This window comes from Homarus americanus, unplaced genomic scaffold (assembly GCF_018991925.1).
Source record: "Homarus americanus isolate GMGI-L3 unplaced genomic scaffold, GMGI_Hamer_2.0 scaffold43895, whole genome shotgun sequence".
Classification (NCBI taxonomy): Eukaryota; Metazoa; Arthropoda; class Malacostraca; order Decapoda; family Nephropidae; genus Homarus; species Homarus americanus.
In genome coordinates, this window is record NW_024738072.1 from 1137501 (window position 1) to 1160000 (window position 22500).

At 43.2% G+C, this 22500-nt stretch overlaps 2 protein-coding genes across 2 annotated transcripts; one reads left to right on the forward strand and one right to left on the reverse strand.

Moving 5' to 3' along the window:
- The first annotated feature begins 5228 nt into the window (after positions 1-5228).
- LOC121873682 lies at positions 5229-18025 on the forward strand. The gene is made up of 6 exons (XM_042377369.1): positions 5229-5380; positions 11165-11314; positions 11731-11851; positions 12960-13045; positions 15360-15587; positions 16031-18025. Exons 2-6 carry the CDS (start codon positions 11255-11257, stop codon positions 16250-16252), a joined length of 717 nt encoding a protein of 238 aa, XP_042233303.1. The 5' UTR covers positions 5229-5380; positions 11165-11254; the 3' UTR covers positions 16253-18025.
- On the reverse strand, positions 7087-8118 carry LOC121873713 (far upstream element-binding protein 3-like). Its single transcript, XM_042377416.1, has 2 exons — positions 7948-8118; positions 7087-7878 (listed from the first exon to the last, which is right to left on the reverse strand). Exons 1-2 carry the CDS (start codon positions 8116-8118, stop codon positions 7087-7089), a joined length of 963 nt encoding a protein of 320 aa, XP_042233350.1.
- Positions 18026-22500: the final 4475 nt, after the last annotated feature.

Consider the following 22500-nt stretch of genomic DNA (forward strand, 5'->3'; position numbering starts at 1 on the left):
GAGAATGAATCCTGCCAGAGGTGCTGAAGGTGGTAGTGTGTTGTGGATATATGAGGGAAGAATGTGGCGGGTACTGTCTGGGGGGGCGTGGAGGAGGAGGAGGAGGAGGAGGAGGAAGAGGAGGAGGAGGAGGGAAGAGGAAGAGGAAGAGGAGGAGGAGGAGATGAAATGCTTATGGGGCCCAGTATGCGACAGGGAGCCGTAGACGAGAGCAAAGATAAGTAAGATAAGCCAGAGTGAAAGACATGAGCCAGAGTGAAAGACATGAGCCAGAGAAAGAAATATGCTGAGGTGTCGAGAGTGAATAGTGGTGGGTAGTAGTGGTAGTGGTGGTTGTGGTAGTGGTGGTGGTGGTGGTGGTGGTAGTAGTGGTAGTAGTGGTGGTGGCAGTGTGGTAGTGGTAGTGGTAGTGGTGGTAGTAGCAGTAGTGGAGCTTTCCCGTACAGAACATCAGAATTCTGTCAAGCTCACGGCAGCTCTCACTGAGCACATAATAGATCAGAATGCAGCAAGTCAGGTGGATACCAACGAATTAAACAAGATTCGACGGTCCATCACGACAGCGCGGCAGCACACCCAAAGTGATAAACTGCAACAACTATTGCAACAAGTGCCAGAGAACGTGAAAAGAAAAGTAGCTATAGCGCAGGAGGTGGGCGCCTCAAACTGGTTAACAACGTTACCGATAAGGGCAAAAGGCTTCATCCTTAATAAACAAGAATTCACAGATGCCATTGCTCTAAGGTACGGTAGGCCAGTAGAAGGTTTGCCCTCACAATGCGTATGCGGCTCATTTTATGACATTGACCACGCCATGGTGTGCAAGAAAGGGGGCTTCTTATGCATGAGGCATAACGAAGTAAGGGATCTAACAGCAAATCTACTGAGGGAAATATGCCACGACGTCATGGTGGAACCGCCCCTCCTTCCATTGGACGGTGAGCACCTCCGTCACAGGACTTCAAACACATCCAACGAAGCCCGAGTGGACGTCAGTGGTCGAGGATTCTGGACGCGGGGACAGCGAGCCTTTTTGACATAAAGATTTTTTATCCCATGGCCGCATGTCACCGCAACCTAGCTCTCGATGCTGCACACAGGAGGAACGATAACGACAAGATTAGGGATGGGGAGAGAATTCAGAACGTTGATCAAGGCAACTTCACTCCTCTAGTGTTCACAACCTCTGGCGGGATGGGACCAGGTGCAAGATGCTTCTTCGCCAGACTCTCGGAGGTGTTATCTGAACGGAAGCATCAGCCCAGAAGTTATGTTACAGCCTGGTTGAGATGTCGACTGTCCTTCTCTCTGCTTAGGTCAGCATTGCTTTGCCTCAGGGGAACGAGAGCATTTGCCCCAAAGCCGACAACAGTTGCAGATATTGATTATGAGGCTACAGTCACTGAATGCCGCATAGATCTGCGGCTCAACTAACACAATACAGCCAGGGTAGCTACTTGTGTATTAGGATAGTTAATTTTAAGGTAATAAAATGGCGGCGAAGTTGTGGCTATTGGGGAGGATGGAGGCCACGTCATAAAAAAGTAGTAGTAGTAGTAGTAGTAGTAGTAGTGGTAGTGGTGGTAGTGGTGGTAGTGGTAGTGGTGGTAGTGGTAGTGGTGGTAGTGGTAGTGGTAGTGGTAGTGGTGGTAGTGGTGGTAGTAGTAGTGGTGGTAGTGGTAGTGGTGGTAGTAGTAGTGGTGGTAGTGGTAGTGGTGGTAGTGTATGTCAGAGTATATATATATATATATATACTTGTCTGAATGGAAGTAAAACGCTTTATGAAGACCTGGAACGGACCTTTCGGGTGCTGGGGGAGTCTCGTTTAGTGAGGGCTGGTGAGGGTGCTGGGTGTGTAAGGGCTGGTGAGGGGCGCTGGGTGTGTGTAAGGCTGCTGGTGAGGGGTGAGGGGCGCTGGGTGTATGAGGGATGGTGAGGGGTGAGGGGCGCTGGGTGCGGTGAGGGATGGTGAGGGGTGAGGGGCGCTGGGTGTGTGTAAGGGCTGGTGAGGGGGTGAGGGGCGCTGGGTGTGTGTAAGGGCTGGGTGAGGGGGCGCTGGGTGTGTGTAAGGCCTGGTGAGGGGTGAGGGCGCTGGGTGTGTGTAAGGGCTGGTGAGGAGGAGGGGCTGGGTGTAAGGGCTGGTGAGGGGTGAGGGGCGCTGGGTGTGTGTAAGGGCTGGTGAGGGGTGAGGGGCGCTGGGTGTGTGTAAGGGCTGGTGAGGGGTGAGGGGCGCTGGGTGTATGTAAGGGCTGGTGAGGGGTGGTGAGGGGCGCTGGGTGTGTGAGGGCTGTGAGGGGTGATGAGGGCTGTGAGGGATGGTGAGGGCTGTGAGGGGAAAGGGGGCTAGCAATGGGAGAGAGCCACTGTGATTAAATTGAACAACAACAATAATAACAATAACGTGTGTGTGTGTGTGTGTGTGTGTGTGTGTGTGTGTGTGTGTGTGTGAGGGTTATTGTGGTGTATGACTGTGGTAGATATGGTTAGGGACACACACACACACACACACACACACACACACACACACACATTAGCTAAGTTTAGGTTAGGTTAAATCTCGACTACTCAACACCAGGTTAGCCCACCATAAACCAGGTTCCTTCCCTTAAACCTCACTAAACCATTACCAGATCAGATACCGATAAAACTTAAACCACACGACGAAGAAACCCATCCAGAATAAACCAGACGAGAGGCACGCAAGATATGGGTCAAAATACTGTGTGTGTGTGTGTGTGTGTGTGTGTGTGTGTGTGTGTAACGAGAAGCCAAAGGTCAGGTTCCAAGTTGGTGGGGGAATCGAACCTGTGATCGCGTTATTATTATCTGATGCCTATTGCTTGATTGTGTTATGAGACGGGTGGGCGTGTGTGTGTGTGTGTGTGTATGTGTGTGTGTGTGTCAAGTCCTTGTACTCAGTATCCTAGTACCCTATGAGTCAGAGTACGTATCACCTTCCGTTTAAAAAAAATAATATACCCAGAAATACCCAAATCAACTTAGGGCATGAGTCACTATCATTAGGAGTTGTAACACCTGAGAAAAATCTGTCCTACCCACATCTCAGGTAAACCAACCAATCCCCTTGCTACTTCCCGGGGTAAACTAACCAATCCCCTTGCTACTTCCCGGGATAAACTAACCAATCACCGACTACTTCCGTAAACTATGACGTCATATTATTACAGAACCCCACCCCCCATTTAGGAAGTTGAGTCATAGAAAACGAGAATTATCCTCCCGCCCGCTCTGGCTCCTTCCATGAACCCGGGCATAGACACAACACACTGGGAGTCAAATTTCTTTTCTATTTTTAACAGCATTTGATACATGATGCTGACCGATAGGTAATCTCCTTCCCGATATCATGTTTTCTCTCTCTCCCCTCATGGTATCGTCGAGTCATGAGAAGGTGGAAGAGAGTATAAGAACAGTGTGTTTGAAATGTGTTATGATGGCTGGCAGCGTCGAACGTGTGAGTGTACAGTATACAAAGAACCTCAACCAACCTTGGGCCATCTACTGTCACTACTACGCACTGACTCACAAACAAAAATATATTACCAACACAACATTCCACTAAATAACTCCCATTTCTCTACTCATATTAACACCAAATAATGAAATTTCTACTCGATAATTCCATAAAATTATTACAATATTGATACAAACTTTCCGTGTGTCGAGGTGGGGGGGGGGGGAATATTTGGATGGGTTCTTACAGCCTAGTTGGCATCTATCACGCGGCCCGTTGCCTAGTCATCAAATACTGCCCAATAATACGGGAAAGTTATTCTATTTGTCACACACCTGTTATGTGGCGTCACCTAAAAGCATTTCCTTCATCAAATTATCCTACAATCTGTTAATCGAGAGTTTACCTGTACTGTATACCGACAGGTGTTAAATGTACCTGAAATATTACCCCGACAGGTGTTAAATTTACCTGTAATATACCCTGACAGGTGTTACAAAATTAGAGGTATTTTTCATTTACAAATATACTATGGTCGTTTGTAGTTACACACACACACACACACACAGACACACACACACACACAAACACACACACACACACACACACACACATGAAGGCTAAGGCGAGGGGTGTGAAAAATGCGACTCTCAGGTGAAATTCTGTACAATGGACACTTAGTAGTTCCGATGGCCCAAGGCTCAAGGCATCCCCCAGGTGTGTGTAGTGGGGGGTATGGTGCTCTCCTAATGACCATGGTAGTTATGGCAGCACTTTCTCCTCTATACTAACTGGTTGCGCCTTTACACACACACACACACACACACACATATGTTTACTAAGCTTACATGTCATAATATTAAAGAATTCACCTGTGGTTTTACCTTTACAATGTCTTAATTAATCTCGTGTAGGTATTGTGTGTGTGTGTGTGTGGGTACTCATGTGTTCCTCTCTGGTGTAGGTATTGTGTGTGTGTGTGTGTGTGGGTACTCATGTGTTCCTTTCTGCTATATATGAGTTTTGTTCGTATGTTGTGTAGTGAAGAACAGTAGAGAGAAGTATTTATGTATGTGTGGCCTGTGTGGTTAGGTTAGGTTAGGTTTGGATTAGGTTTGGTTAGGTTAGGTTAGGTTAGGTTAGGTTAGGTTTGGTTTGGGTGGGGTTAGGTTTGGATTAGGTTTGGTTTGGGTGGGGTTAGGTTATGTTGGAGTTGGTTGGGTTTGGTTAGGTTAGGTTAGGTTTTCTGCAGTAGTTTAGCCACGACCATCGCTTTACCTGTGTCATAAAGGTACAGAAAATTTTAATTAGTCAACCAGGAAGACCCCATGTGATCCTAACCCTCTATGAACGTGTAAACCCCGTGTTAGGATGAGTCACGTCGGTATTGTGGTATATACTCCTAGCTACCGTCATTACCGAGTATATTTGAGATATATTCATTCAAGAAGTCGAGTCAATTACTAGTAAAAGATGTCTACATGATAGGAATCCATCATGGACTCTCGCAAAACCTTTCACCACCTTTACCAACATCATTAACACCGCCTCTCCAGTCGTCCAATTCTTCAACTCTAGGAAAAACATGCGCAATGGTGTTTCTTCTGAGGATTTAAACAGCATCTAGCGCCACAGACAGGATGGGTGTCCTCGGCGTTGTGTGTGAGTGAGAGGAACACCTTCACGGGTACTGGGAGGCTTGGCACTTTCCATTCGCTGAGTTGGGTTTCCAGCTTGCAACGCCGAGGGCTAATGACTCACCGGGGTAGGAGCGTCCGTCCCGTAAAAGCTGGGACGACGAGTGAACGAGGCATAGTCGAGATCCGGCCGCAGTCCACGACACACACGGACCGCTCGCTCTCTCTCTCTCTCTATCTCTTCGCCCCGCCCCGTTCTACCCCGTCCGTAAGTGTCCTGTTTCTCCAACTCTCCCCCCCCCACCAGGATAATGATGTCTCTTATCCCTGTGCCAGTTCATTTTTATCCTGGGATATTATTAGTGACAGATGCTGGATTCTACGGTAGTTTCTCAAGACACCATGACCCGCCCGCTTGCCTGCTCGCCCGCCGCCGCCAGGACAGGATAGTGTTGTGACGCGCCATTTATCTTCAGTTTATCTTCTGTGAACGTGAAGCCTCGTGATGAACAGTGTCCACCTATCCTTATGATAAGACCAGATGGATAGTATTGTGAGAACTTGCATCCACCATCCACCTTGAGACTCTGCCAGAAGAAAATAAAATGGAAAATATAAAGTGACGGACAATTTAAAGTGTTTACTGATTAATACAGTTTAGTCAACCATCTTTAATTTATTTTTTTTTGTTTCATTATTATATTTTAGAGAGGGGAGGGAAGATGTTAGTGAATTTTGAAAGACACGTGAAGGTTTTCCTCGTTGTGGTGGGGATGGTGAAGCGCTTGAACGTGGTTGTGTTGTGTGGGGAAGGCCAGTTCTAACCTTGGCATGTTCTTGGGATGAATATTAAGTAACTAGTAACCGGAATTATTATTATTGTCTATTCTAGGTGCGTCTCTCTCTCTCTCTCTCTCTCTCTCTCTCTCTCTCTCTCTCTCTCTCTCTCTCTCTCTCTCTCTCTCTCTCTCTCTCTCTCTCTCTCATCTCGATTTATTTTATCCCATTTAAACATTCTATAAAAATCTATTTATAAAACTCCCTATTCGCCATTAACAAGCTGCCCCGTATGGAGATCCACACTACCTGTCCTACCTGTAATTAAGACCACACATACGTCAGCTCAGGTGAAAGGAAGGGAAATTTTTAATATTTTTGGATACTTTTTTTACCTAGATAGTTGTTAAAGCTTTATCTTCAAAGTACTTATAAGTATTTTTATGTTTACTTAAATGTTATTTTACCTGAGATTATCACTTTAGAAATTCCTTACTGGGTCTGACGTTTATCTTAATAATTATCACAATAACAACCCAAAGCCGAATAATTAGTATACCTCACACCCAAAGCCGAATAATTAGTATACCTCACACCCAAAGCCGAATAATTAGTATACCACACACCCAAAGCCGAATAATTAGTATACCTCACACCCAAAGCCGAATAATTAGTATACCTCACACCCAAAGCCGAATAATTAGTATACCTCACACCCAAAGCCGAATAATTAGTATACCTCTCTAGCACTGACATTTTTCCTCCTTACTTTTCTTTGATTGTAGTGGAAATACTCGGGAATGAATCAGTGCCAAAGGTAGGAGGTGTATACGAGGTCGGGAGTGTTTGTAACCACTGTTAGCCCCAGAGATCAATCCCTGAGTTTCCAGACCCTGCCGCGTGGAGGCCAGTGGTTAGAGGGTCCATTTTTTTTTTTTTTTTGTCATATGTGGGGTGGGGGGTCAAGAGTAAGGGCCTAAGTCAGAGTTGTAACCTCTTGAATTGGGGGATGAGAAGTAAGGGCCTCCAGAAGTCAGAGTTGTAACAAATGTGGGGGTGGGGTCAAGAGAGTAAGGGCCTCTCAGAAGTCAGAGTTGTAACAAATGTGGGGGTGGGGTCAAGAGAGTAAGGGCCTCTCAGAAGTCAGAGTTGTAACAAATGTGGGGGTGGGGGGGGGGTCAAGAGAGTAAGGGCCTCTCAGAAGTCAGAGTTGTAACAAATGTGGGTGGAGCTTTTGACCAGGTTAACCAGGTCTCTTACACCTTGGTCCACCTGGTCAGGGAGACCGGTCACAGTGACCTCATCACTTATAACATTTTTGGGGGGCAGAACTATGGTTATTCTACGGGTTAGTGATAGGTACCGTATATTTTGACCCTGTCTGCCAATTATTAGGCCGTGGTGGGCCTTAGGGATGAACACTGTTTGTGACACTGGCGTACTGAGACGCCGCCTTTCCTTTTCATAGGCCATCAAGGACTCTATATGATCCGCGGCATCCTGCACCAGGCCTTTATCTGGCCCTACAACCCGTAGGGGCTGGTCCTTGGACCCCTTCTGAGGAACAAAGACCCGTACTTTGTACTTTTCCTGGATCTCTTTTATGGTAGAGCCACCTGGGCCTACCACAACCCCTAACATGTTGTTAGGAGCAGTGATGGTCACTGTCGTGGTCACAGCCTTTTGAACCAGGGCTTTTATGTGATCCGCGGCGTCGTGGACGAGGCCTTTATCTAGCCCTACAACCCGTAGGGGCTGGTCCTTGGACCCCTTCTGAGGGACAGAGACGCGAACCTTATACTTTTCCTGAATCTCTTTTATGGTAGAGCCACCTGGGCCTACCACAACCCCTAACATGTTGTTAGGAGCTTTGATGGTCACTGTCGTGGTCACAGCCTTTTGAACCAGGGCTTTTATGTGATCCGCGGCATCGTGGACGAGGCCTTTATCTAGCCCTACAACCCGTAGGGGCTGGTCCTTGGACCCCTTCTGAGGGACAGAGACGCGAACTTTATACTTTTCCTAAATCTCTTTTATGGTAGAGCCACCTGGGCCTACCACAACCCCTAACATGGTGTTAGGAGCTTTGATGGTGACCTCCTTCGTCTCCTGCACCCACTGGCCCCTCATACGAGCCAGTTGGGGTGTCACTGTTGGACCCTTGGCCTTCTTCTCGGTCATTTTAGTGACGGGCTGGTGCTGGCGTCGTTCACTTTTAATATTCTGCATGATACACTTTTATGACCAAACCAGACCACTGGACTCATGTGGTGTAAACATTATGTCAAGTGTAAGATAATGTAGTAAGAGGTTACCACAGTGAACCTCTTGTAGTGAACCTTTGTTATAGTAATGAACATGTTATTATAGTGAACCTCTTGTAGTGAACCTTTGTTATAGTAATGAACATGTTATTATTGTGAACATGTTGTAGTGAACCTTTGTTATAGTAATGAACATGTTATTATAGTGAACCTCTTGTAGTGAACCTTTGTTATAGTAATGAACATGTTATTATAGTGAACCTCTTGTAGTGAACCTTTGTTATAGTAATGAACATGTTATTATAGTGAACCTCTTGTAGTGAACCTTTGTTATAGTAATGAACATGTTATTATAGTGAACCCCTTGTAGTGAACCTTTGTTATAGTAATGAACATGTTATTATAGTGAACATGTTGTAGTGAACCTTTGTTATAGTAATGAACATGTTATTATAGTGAACCCCTTGTAGTGAACCTTTGTTATAGTAATGAACATGTTATTATAGTGAACCTCTTGTAGTGAACCTCTTGTAGTGAACCTTTGTTATAGTAATGAACATGTTATTATAGTGAACATGGAATAGTGAACCTCTTGTAGTGAACCTTTGTTATAGTAATGAACATGTTATTATAGTGAACCTCTTGTAGTGAACCTTTGTTATAGTAATGAACATGTTATTATAGTGAACCTCTTGTAGTGAACCTTTGTTATAGTAATGAACATGTTATTATAGTGAACATGGAATAGTGAACCTCTTGTAGTGAACCTTTGTTATAGTAATGAACATGTTATTATAGTGAACCTCTTGTAGTGAACCTTTGTTATAGTAATAAACATGTTATTATAGTGAACCTCTTGTAGTGAACCTTTGTTATAGTAATGAACATGTTATTATAGTGAACCTCTTGTAGTGAACCTTTGTTATAGTAATGAACATGTTATTATAGTGAACCTCTTGTAGTGAACCTCTTGTTATAGTAATGAACATGTTATTTTAGTAGACCTCTTGTAGTGAACTGACCTTTGTTATAGTAATGAACATGTATGTTATTATATGAGTGGACACTCTTGTGAGCAGACCTTTGTTATAGTAATAGACATGTTATTATAGTGAACCTCTTGTAGTGAATAGCTTTGGTATAGTAATAAGACATGTTGTTATAGTAGACCTCTTATGAGGAACCTTTGTTATAGTAATGAACATGTTATTATAGTATGAACCTCTTGTAGTGAACACTCTTGTAGTGAACATATGTTGTGAGTAAGACACAACACACCACACCTAGCCACACAACACCTCTGTACACCACAACACACCTCTGCCCCACCCTCACAACACACCTGACACCTCACAACACACCACAACACACCTCACAACACACCTCTCTGTACACCTCACAACACACCACAACACCTCACAACACACCCTGTACCACCACAAACACACCTCTGACACACCTCACAACACACCACAACACCTCACAGCACACACCACAACACCTCTGTACACCACAACACACACCACAACACCACAACACACCCTCACAACACACCACAACACACCTCTGTACACCTCATAACACACCACAGCACACACCACAACACACCTCTGTACACCACAACACCTCTGTACACCTCACAACACACACCACAACCACACCTCACAACACACCTCCTTACACACCACAACACACCTCACACAACACACACCCTGTACACCTCCTGCCCCACCCCACCCACAACACACACCTCTGTACCACACAGCACAACACACCACAACACACTCTGCTTACACCACCAACACACCTCCCTGTACACACACCTCACAACACACCTCACAACACACCTCACAACACACCACAACACACCTCACAACACATCACAACACACCTCACAACACACCACAACACACCACAACACACCTCACAACACCGGCTGTGAACGCTCGCTACGGGTGTTCATAACACTCACCCGCAGGCAAAGAAATCAGTGAATTCAACCAATCAAAACCGAGGGTGTGCAACGACGTAGAATATGATTGGACAATTACTTTTTTTATTATACCATTTACATTCTAAAGGTTTGGAGAGAGAGAGAGAGAGAGAGAGAGAGAGAGAGAGAGAGAGAGACATTTACATCACAGAAAGACAGATAGTGAGCGTGTGAGGGGGAGGGGGTGGCATGCGGGTGGATTCGGAGGGTGTTGAAGGGGGGGAAGAATTTGTAGTGGGGCAATGTCTCTCTCTCTCTCTGCATGACAAGTAACTCATGGTAAGATAATGGTTAAATAATAGACCATGACAGAGGCAGTTGTCATGTTGCCAAAGCATTGTTGTCAACTTATTCATTGTAGGAAGCCACCCCAAAAAATGGTGTGTTGGCGTTATGGTGTAATGGGACACCTCATGATAAAAGAATGGCGTTATGGTGGTGTTCTGTCATGAGAGGGTTGAGTGCACAGTGCATGACTCATAACCAACAGTGCACGTACATCACCACTACTACCACCATCACCACTACCACCACCATCACTACCGCTACCATCACTACCACTACCATCACTACCACTACCACTACTACTTACACGTATTTATTATTCATATTTTTAATATTTATTATATACTATTACCCTTCCTAATTCTTATTTTCTCTATTTGGGTATATTTCCTTCATTTATCGAGTATTTCCTTCCATTTCCCATCTTTATTAGCCAGTGTGGTTTATTCTCTATATATTTAGTCTTAAATTAAGGCTTTTCTTCACTTATGATTTATTATCAATGTTTATTCTCTTCTACGTGTTCTTTGTTTGGTTTCAGGATCTATACTGAGAGAACTATTTGTGACAGTCTTTTGTTTTCTTCCAGGATCTATACTGAGAGAACTTATAGTGACAGTCTTTTGTTTTCTTCCAGGATCTATACTGAGAGAACTTATAGTGACAGTCTTTTGTTTTCTTCCAGGATCTATACTGAGAGAACTTATAGTGACAGTCTTTTGTTTTCTTCCAGGATCTATATTTAGAGAGACAAAGGAAAGAGATAAAGCGAGAATATAAACGACAAAAAAAAAACAAGTGAGAGGCGGGAAGCGTGACCAAGATGGCGTGTACCTTGAAGGCTGTTGTCACCTGCGGCATTTTGCTGGCTATAATAGACATTGTGAGTACCTTGAGAGAGTGAGAGAGAGAGAGAGAGTGAGAGGGAGAGAGAGAGAGAGTGAGAGGGAAAGAGAGAGAGTGGTTTACTCCCCAACCTTACAGTACACGTCTATTAATAACTCGTGGTTAACATCTGACAACTCTGTCGGCTTGGCTAAATTTGTGGCTTGTTCTTACCACTGCGTACTTGTTGTGGCTTTTGTGTGTGTGTGTATGTTCATCTATCTATCTATCTATCTATCTATCTATCTATCTGTGTGTGTGTGTGTCTGTCTGCGTTTTAGCATAACTGTATAACAAAACTATACATTAGTGACTATTTTTATTACTTTCTATATAACTATGTTTAAATAACTGTCTAAATGACTGTATCCCTGTAACCCAGTCTAACCCAGTCTTATCTCTACTCCCTTACAGTTTCATGGACTGGTGACACTAGGATTCTACGGTTACCAGTTTATCATTGAGTCATTTTACCTGTGTCCACTTGATCTACCTGTGGAAAAATGTCACAACAAAATTTACATCTACGAGCAGAGTAAGTAGATTATGGTAGTGTAGATTATGGTAGTGTAGATTATGGTAGTGTAGATTATGGTAGTGTAGATTATGGTAGTGTAGATTATGGTAGTGTAGATTATGGTAGTGTAGATTATGGTAGTGTAGATTATGGTAGTGTAGATTATGGTAGTGTAGATTATGGTAGTGTAGATTATGGTAGTGTAGATTATGGTAGTGTAGATTATGGTAGTGTAGATTATGGTAGTGTAGATTATGGTAGTAGATTATGGTAGTGTAGAGATTACAGGTAGTGTAGTGGTAGTGTAGATGGTGTAGTGTAGTTATGGTGTGTAGATTATGGTAGTGTAGATTATGGTAGTGTAGATTATGGTAGTGTAGATTATGGTAGTGTAGATTATGGTAGTGTAGATTATGGTAGTGTAGATTATGGTAGTGTAGATTATGGTAGTGTAGATTATGGTAGTGTAGATTATGGTAGTGTAGATTATGGTAGTGTTGGTTCATTCAGTTGGTTTGAATCAATGAATCCGTGAATGAAGTTGGTTATTTCACTGTCACTTGAACTGATTAAGTGTGTGTGTGTGTGTGTGTGTATGTGTGTATGTGTGTGTGTGGTGTGTGTGTGTGTGTGTGTGTGTGTCCTTCAGATATTTCAAATGGCTCGAGACAGTGAATCATTTATGTTCGTTGAGTTGTGTGTGTACAATGGTTCAGACACAGATACGCACATACGTAAAATACATACACAAGAGGCACGGTATATAAGGAAATATATGTACACGCACATACAGATAGACAGACAGACAGACAGACAGAGAGACAGACAGACAGACAGACAGAGAGACAGACAGAGAGACAGACAGACAGACAGAATAATGGCCTTCACAGTTGATTCTTGAATAACACGTAACTTAAATTGCGTTTCATTCACACCACTTGACCTGAACTCTGTGTGCGCGTGTGTGTGTGTGTGTGTGTGTGTGTGTGTGTGTGTGTGTGTGGATTAGGAGAACACATACATCACCATAACAACTACTTCTTGAAAGCTACTGCATACACACACACCCACACAATAACCTAACCTAACCAAATCTAACATCCCTCTCTCTCCCTCTCTCCCTCAGTGTTCGAGACCCGTGTGCATATCGGCATGGGTGAAGGCATAGCGTGTGTGTTCTTCGCCATCCTCTACATCATCGCGTTAGTTAAGGTAAGTCGTGGACCAGTTCACCTGTAATAACCAACCTCATTTAGAGTTGATTGCATAGCGGCGTCAGGTATAATATCAAAGCTTCAATTCCACGGGTCTGTATTTTTAGAGGAGAGATTTCATGTAGGTACAGATAATAGTGTAGTGAGAAAGTCGGTTTTATTTAGGTTACAATATCCATAGATAACTTGCGTGTATACAATGTTACCAATACAATAGTGGAAGTCCTTTTTTTTTTACTGAATACATAAAACATTATTAACGAGATAAAAAAATACAGTCATATACAGTAATTACATCCGGGTAGACTACAGACTGTACTTACAAGAAACTGTTATCACTGTCACAGTTATCAGAGCTTAACGAGACACGCCACACACAGTTACTTTCTTTAACTGACTGTGTAGTTGAGGATGCAGTCTCTGAGTCATACAGTCATACCAGTCATGAACCTTATACTGAATGACAGTCGTAAGATAAACTTGAATATATACAGTTACTAACAGCTGACAGAGCAATACAGTCAATCAGTTACGTAGATACAGTTTATTATCGTAAATTTACTGTCATGTAAGAATTCCAGAAAACATTTTAGTTACATAGTAAATATTTTATAATGAAACTAATCTAAACATCTCAGTCTACAAGATTTTCCTTAATATTATCGTTAATTTCCAACAGTTTTCACTTGACAAACAAACAAAAGAAATGGGTAAAGGTGGATCAGATCTAGATACATATATTTCAGAAAGTTACGCTCACTCGGACACGAAGAAATATAGTCAAGACGCTATGAAGTGGGACACACACACACACACACACACACACTAAGACGGCTGACAACACAACAATCGACCTCTCACATTTGATAACTCTCACAGACCCTTGAGCCCGTATTGTCAGAATTTAAAAGTCCTTCCCCCTTAAAACATCGCCAGGGCTGGGAATTCAAGGCTTTGGTCGAGGTGAAGGGGTGGGAGGAAGGGGGAAGGTGAGGGAAGGGGGGGAAGGGGGGGAGGATGGGAAAATGTCACATACGAGGTCACTTCGAAGCAAAACCTGTAAACAAAGATGACTTATGATCGACCCAAGTTATTATTACCCTCAGAGAAAGTCATACCTCTGGCTGTCTTGGAGTTGGAGGTCAGGATAATTGTTTATTTTAAAGCGAGGTTGAGCTGTGGAGGTTATATGTACCTCAACTTAACCTCCAGGAACTCCTTGTTGACGGTAAATATACTAAGACACCCTAGGTCTCTCTTTAACCTTCAGGAATTGAGACAGGAAGTGACAGATTATTATGAAGGAGGGTTTCATTATATTTGTGTGTGTGGGTGGGTGTGTGGGTGTGTGTGTGGGTGTGTGTGGGTGTGTGTGTGGGGGGAGGACCACTCTTAACAGATGCTCACCACATGACAAGATAAAAACATACTTTAACCTGACCAAGATCCCAAGCATTAACCAACGGACCCTGATGGTGAAAAAAAAAAAACACTGGCCACGTCACCACTACACCACCACCACTACACCACAACCACTATAACCACCACTATAACCACCACTATAACCACAACGACATACTATACTACCACCATTACCACTATCACCACTACTACCACTACCCCACCATCACCACCACCAACACCACTACACCATCACGACAACCATACCACCACCACTACCCCACCACCACAACTACCACAACCACCACCACTCCTAACCACTTCTCACCAGTATATGTAGTCGCCAAGGCTATTTATTTCAATATGTTATCATTGCTGTAGGAGACGCCGACATATGTGGAGAATGGTGACCGTGCGGGTAGACCAAGTGGGGAGGGTATATGACGTTTACTTCTATATTGGTCTAACGAAAGATTGGTATATATATATTGTGTTTGACCTTCTCTCTCTCTCTCTCTCTCTCTCTCTCTCTCTCTCTCTCTCTCTCTCTCTCTCTCTCTCCTTTCCTCTCCTCACCCACCCCATTCCCGTAAAATGTGTTACTTGTGCGTTTCATTTCATAAGATCTCTCTCTCTCTCTCTCTCTCTCTCTCTCTCTCTCTCTCTCTCTCTCTCTCTCTCTCTCATCTCACATCACTATCTTTGTCAGTTTTAAGTGTTAATTGATATGTCTGTCGCTATTCTCAGTCACACACACACACAGAGCTCTAGTTTCATCATCTGTCGTCTCAAATTCTCTTCCTCACGTCTCTCTAACCTCTCCTACCTCACAACACACACACCCCTATAAACCTCACCCCTCCCTCACCCCTCCCTCACCCCTCATATAACCACCCCGTTTCTCCCAACAGCACAAACCATCTCTCACCTGGATTTGGCTCATGAAATCCTTTGCTGTGATCGCCATCAACGTGTACTACCTGGCCGCTTGGCTCATCCGTCAAGGGCGCTACGATCACATTGAATGGGAGAAACAGGACTACGAGGATGAATTTGTCTTTACGGCTGAGGGACTGACACTAGCCCAGATTGTTATTATGATTCTATTCTGCCTGATCGGCGCCATCTTTACTTACAAGGTGAGAGGGGAGGAGTGGGCTGGGGAGAGGAAGGAAGGATGGGGGAGAGGAGGGATGGGGAGGGAGGGGAGGATGGGGAGAGGAAGGGGATGGGGGAGAGGGAAGGGAGGGGGGATGGGAGAGGGAAGGAGGGGGCTGGGGAGAGGGAAGGAGGGGGCTGGGGAGAGGGAAGGAGGGGGCTGGGGAGAGGGAAGGAGGGGGCTGGGGAGAGGGAAGGAGGGTTAAATCATCGTCCTAAAGGGTTAAGGAACATGGATTTAAAATGCATCATGGTGATATTATTAATCGATGTATAGTTATTGTATTTCTCACCATCATCACCTCTTACCACCATCATCGCCTCTCCACCACCACTATCTCTCACCATCACGACCTCCACCTTTCATCACCACCACGACCTCTCCACCAGCCACCATTTCTCACCACCACCATCTCTCCTTCAGGTATGCGAGGAGAGGACAGCCAGTCGACGTAACCTCCGCCATCGCAGCAAATGGGCCCACGACGCTACAGCACCTCCCCTTGACCACTACGACGAGGAGGAAGCCCAGTACCTCAACGATGCTTTGACCAACAGCGATAAGACCCTCCCTGCTCGTGTCTCCAAGCAAAGCCTCTCAGAAATCAGTCGAGCAGACACCTTCAAGCATTCCACTGGCGTCTAGACTCACCAGATAAACAATAACTTTTGGTTTATAAACGTGAAAGAACATTTTTTGAACAGGACTCGAGATGTTGTTTGAGTTAAGTGGAGATTTTTGGAGGGAAAAACACGCGACGGTGATTTCTAGTCTTTTATTTTGAGATGAATAATTGATTTAGGAGGTAAGAGAACCTGTCTAGAGTTTTTCTTTCTTCGTTCAATTCATTTGTTTTCCTTCTCAAAAACTCAGAGCCTTGTTTATAACTCAATATACACTGATTTTATTTGTACAATTTGTAAGCCGAGCACCACCATATCCACGGGTTAACTAAAACACATTCAGAGTCCACATCAAAATATGTCTTCCAACACATCAATGTTCATTTCAGAAGAACATACAGTATGTAAGCTCAAACTTTATTCTAACGACGGCCAACGAGGGAAGTGTTTTAGGCTCCCCTGAAATAGTTTCCGTTTTCTGTTATAAAAATCTCAGACCAGTAGAATATATTATTTGAAGGCCAACTTGTAAGAAAGTGAGATTTCATACAAGTTGAGATTATTTAAGTCTGTGATTTCGTCTGCCTTGTTAGTAGACACATGTTAGCACGCTTGATATTTGTAATATTCCTTTAGTATGTTTTAATATATACTAGAGCTGTAATGTAACAGTTGTAGTGTGCACAAAGCTAAGAGAGGGACTACGGGGCCTATGGCATTTTTGGTATTTATCCACATTAGAGAAAAAGGATCATCTACCAGGGATAACTTTTCTAGTTTTATATACAGTTTCTTTTATATATTCAGAAGAATTTCATAATTTTATACGTATATTAGAATGTTCTCCCCAATGCCTCAAATTTAGAGAGAAACACCAAAAAATAATAATTATTAGGCCCAGAAACGGTCAGATTAGTCTCCAGGGTTTGTGGTTTTAGCGTCTGTGTGAGACGTACGGTGAAGCAAAACTTTCTCACATTCATTCACACTCAGTAACTCTCACACAATTTCGTTCGTGTTGACATATGCACCCACACACACACACCGTCATACATACACACACACACACACACACACCCAGAGGCACAGCATATCCTCTCATACACAAGACAGGTTGGGTACAAACTTTATATAAAAACATAAGACACAGGTAGAGTGAGCTGTGTAGTCAGTGTCCAACAAGCAACGGAGGACCACACACCTACCCGCGCCACCACCTCGCCCTTGGTACAGAAATCAAAATAAAGACAATTTTTTTTTACTTCTCATAATTAGTTTTTAGGCTTAAATGCGTAAATACCGATTTGTATATGTAAATTGGCCCATATTTATAAACTGTAAAATCTCCGGTTATTTTATATCTGTTAGTATTTGTGTAGTGATGAGTACAGTGGTATGATTACCTGTAGTTTTGTCCAATCATTCATATAACGAGTAATTTTGTCCAATCATACCTATAACGAGTAATTTTGTCCAATCATACCTATAATCCTGTTATTTCAGTATTTTTATATAATTAGCAATAGTGTTAAGGACATGTAAAACTCTTCAACATGTAAACAACGACGATCGAAGACCCAAATGTTGTACAGTACATGATAGAAGTGTAATATTTTCCTCCACAGTGGAGAAGGGATACCATTTTGTCTTCACTCACCACATACCATCACTATCACCCGCCCGGGCTTCACCATCATCATCATCACCAGTCACCATCCTCCTCTGCACCATCTCCTGTATATAGTAGGAATCATTTTCTCTCTTTTGTAAAGCTTCAATAAAAAACTTTGAGTTATTCTTTATTTTATTTGTTTTAGAAGTAAGTAATAATCGACAATGAACTGAAAATGGTATGAGAGTTTGTGTTTTCTGTTCACTGACTCAGCTTATGTTTCGAAACACACGAGGTGGGTTAAGGTTTCATTTGGATGGTTTAGTGCTCATATGGATTCGGGACTGTTTCGTTTCTGGGGATTGAGACTCTGAACTTTGCCTGATTGGTTATTTGTACATCAACACAGTCAGTCAGTCTGTGTGTGGAAGCAGTGTCGTCAACCTACACACAACTAGTCTGTGCTTAGTGACAACCTCACCACTACGACCCACACCACCACCCCGACCCTCACCACCAGGATATATACAAACCACGCCATCAAGCTGCAGTGAACGACCATACGGGATACGGTAAGACACTAAAACATCATCCAATTTATATTTTTCGAGTCAGGAAATTCCGAGTGATTGTAGAGCTTCAGTCACTGAGTAAACCTTGTGACGTGAGTGAACTTGTGAGAAGGAGTGAATACCTGTGACTGACTTAACACCAGTGACGTCACTGAGTAAACCTTGTGACGTGAGTGAACTTGTGAGAAGGAGTGAATACCTGTGACTGACTTAACACCAGTGATGTTATGACTAGGATGTGAGTTGGTCTTGATGAGATTCCCCTACAAGATGGTGAGGTATGAGCATAAGAAACATAAGAAAATAGAGAGTCTGCAATAGGCCGATTTGGCCTGTATATAGCTCTATCAAAATTCACACTACCACTCTATCGTTCATGAATCCTATCTAGCCTCCTTTTGCGAAACTTTCCGGGATTCCCGCACTTACTACAAAGTTGCTAAAGCATTTCCTCGTCCACCACCCTATTTGCTGAACCAGTTCCTTCCTATCTCCCTCCTAAACCTAAACTTATCCAACTTGAATCCGTTGCTCCGAGTCCTATCCTGCTCGGATATTATAAGAACTTTATCTATATCCCCTTTATTGATTCCTTTCACCCACTTAAATACTTCTATCATATATCCCCGCACTCTTCGTCTTTCTAGGGAATGCAAGTTAAGTTTCTTTAACCTATCCTTATATGGAAGGTTTCTAAGTCCCTGAATCATTTTTGTCATTCTTCGCTGCACCGACTCTAGTGAATATATATCCATTCTATAATAGGGGCACCAGAACTGAACCGCATAATCGAGGTGCGGCCTAACTAGCGCAAGATATAGTTGCAATAAGACCTCTGCACTATTGTTACTTACACTTCTAGATATAAAACCCAATACTCTGTTTGCCTTATTTCGAACATTCACGCACTGTTTTCTAGGCCGTAGGTCCGGGCTTACAAGTATCCCTAGGTCTCTTTCACAAGTCGACTTCTCTAGGTTGATGTTGTTCAGGCTGTATGCATTATAATTATTTGTTCTTCCAATATTAAGTACGCTGCACTTGCTGGTGTTGAATTTCATTTGCCATTTTTCAGACCACCCTGCAGTTCAGTTAGATCCTCCTGTAATGCATTTGCATCCTGCCCTGAATTAATTTGCCGCCCTATTTGTGTCATCCGCAACTTGCTTATGTCACTGCTGATCCCAGTATCAAAATCGTTTATGGTGAGGTAGTGTGTGGGATTGTGGGGTATAGTGAGGCAGTGTGAGGTATAGTGAGGTAGTGTGTGGTATAGTGAGGTAGTGTGTGGGATTAGGGGTATAGTGAGGCAGTGTGAGGTATAGTGAGGTAGTGTGTGGGTACAGTGAGGTAGTGTGTGGGATTGTGGGGTATAGTGAGGCAGGAGGTATAGTGAGGTAGTGTGTGGGATTGTGGGATAGTGAGGCAGTGTGAGGTATAGGAGGCAGTGTGGGGTATAGTGAGGTAGTGTGTGGGATTGGGGGTATAGTGAGGCAGTGTGAGGCAGTGTGAGGTATAGTGAGGTAGTGTGAGGTATAGTGAGGTAGTGTGTGGGATTGTGGGGTATAGTGAGGCAGTGTGAGGCAGTGTGAGGTATAGTGAGGTAGTGTGGGATTGTGGGGTATAGTGAGGCAGTGTGGAGGTGTAGTGAGGTAGTGTATAGTGAGGTAGTGTGAGGTATAGTGAGGAGTGTGGGGGTATAGTGAGGGTGGGTGTGTGTGAGGTATAGTGAGGCAGTGTGATGTATGGTGAGGCAGTGTGATGTATAGTGAGGCAGTGTGATGTATAGTGAGGCAGTGTGATGTATGGTGAGGCAGTGTGATGTATGGGAGGGCGTGTGATGTATGGTGAGGCAGTGTGATGTATAGTGAGGCAGTGTGATGTATAGTGAGGCAGTGTGAGGTATAGTGAGGCAGTGTGATGTATAGTGAGGCAGTGTGAGGAATGGTGAGGCAGTGTGGAATAGTGGGGCAGTGTGAGGAATAGTGAGGCAGTGTTGGGCAGTGAGAGTATGGTGAGTGTGGATCAGTGTGAGGCAGTGTGAAGCAGTGGAGACATGTGAGGCATTATGAGGCATTAATGAAGCAATGTGAGGCTGTGCGTAGAGTTTCTGGGTGGATCAAGTGTGTGGAGGGAATATAAAAAGGATGAAGAGGGTGGGGAGGAGGAATAAAGAGACTAACAAAATAGAGCACAATGGGAGAAAAAGGCGCACAATCGATAAACTTCTAAGTTTCCCTTAAAATTATATCATTTTCTTTAATAGCATAGAAAACGTTTAATCATTAACTTAGCAAACGAAAAGAAACTGATGTCGTCAAGATTTCTACTAACCATAGATTAAACAAATTTATCTATAAAACAATTAATTTATCTCAAGTAAGACCAATTCAATATATATAAACTGCGCATTGAGGTGGTTTCAATGACACCAAAGAGGACTTTGAAGTATAGGAACATTTGGCATGAGTAAGATTGGGTTAGCGGTTCTTTGGTCTCCAGGTGGCTGTACCTTGGAGATTCTTCTAAGTATCCAAACCCACCAGAGTATCCAAGGCATCATATTTGTGTTCTCTACTACCTTGTTGAAGTGATCTAGAGGTAGTAAAAATTTAAACGCAACTTCTCGTGTAGTGAAATTGACCCACCGCCATTTGCAAGTCGCATTCATAGTTGAAAATTCATAGATTTATCATTATTTAATTTCTTTAATCAACAATAAGAACCCCATTGGGAATAAACTTTCAAAATCGTTCTAGAATTATCTTTAGAAAGCAATTTGACAAGTGGTTTAGGTATATATAATAAAGAAGTGAAAATAACACCACCACTATCATATTGAGACTTCAGAGTGCAAGCACACATGGCGGAAGTTGCCAGGTACTGTGGCAGCTGGCGGGAGAAGTGACAAAAGAAAACACAGAACAAGAACAAGAAAAACAAGAATAACAAGAACAAGAAGAATAAGAACAAGAACAAAAATAATATGAACAATAAGAACAACAACAAGAATAAGAACAAAAAGAATAAGAACAACAAGAACAAGACGTGGAAGAACAACAGGAAGATAGAGCAAAACTAAGAAGAAGAAGAAGAAGACGACGACCACAGCTGTAAGGCATTATCTGAAAGTGATCTGTTGATTTAAGGGTTTACCTGTGGGTCTCACCTGTCGTACGATGCTTTCCCCTGTACCGTCAGGTGTTGGTCGTGTTAATTGCTAGTCACGGACGCCACTTGATGACTGACAGAGTGTGACATACTTGACTCAGGAGGGAGGAGAGAGAAGACCTCACACACACACTCACTCACACACACACACACACACACAAAACGAGTTCCCGGTGGAGTCCTGTACACTATTGACATTTGTGGCAGATAGAGGTCGCTGGGTCACACGTTGTCACCATAATAATGACTCCTATAACCCCCTCCTCCCCCCCCTCGCGACCTCTGATATAACGTGTACGTGTGTTGCATCTTCTTAGCCATAATAGAGCGACCTTACCTCTCTCGATTGTGTAACCAACTTGTCCTCCTAACACATATATACAGTACCTAAGGTGAAGAAAAGAGAATCAGTGTAGCTTCTCAGAGTATAAATATTTTCTTGGATCTTTATGTACGAGGGAGTGGTTAAGTTAGGTTAGGTTTAGGACCTTCACCTTCCACCTTTTAACCTCCAAAATATAGCAGCTCTCCAGTTTGTCTTTGTGAATGGATAAAACAAATACAGTGAGGAGATGAAAATACAAACAAAAAAAACAAAACAAGCTACAAATACAGCCACAAAAACATCAATAAACGTAAAAAAGAAATCCATTTGAATCCATTACAATTTCTTAGTGTATATAATGGTGTAAAATCATATGGTATTTAATTTGAGATATATATATATTGTATGTCACGACGTAACGATCTCTATAGTTACCCATTAATGCCGAGAAAGTGTTCCGTTTTCTTTGTTTGCTGTTCAGTTCCGCAGATTAATCCTAGGAAAGTACCACGAACAAAATTCTTAACTAATATATTCAATTTTCTCTTCTTATAAAATAAATCACATATATAATTTAATTCAGTTTAGTA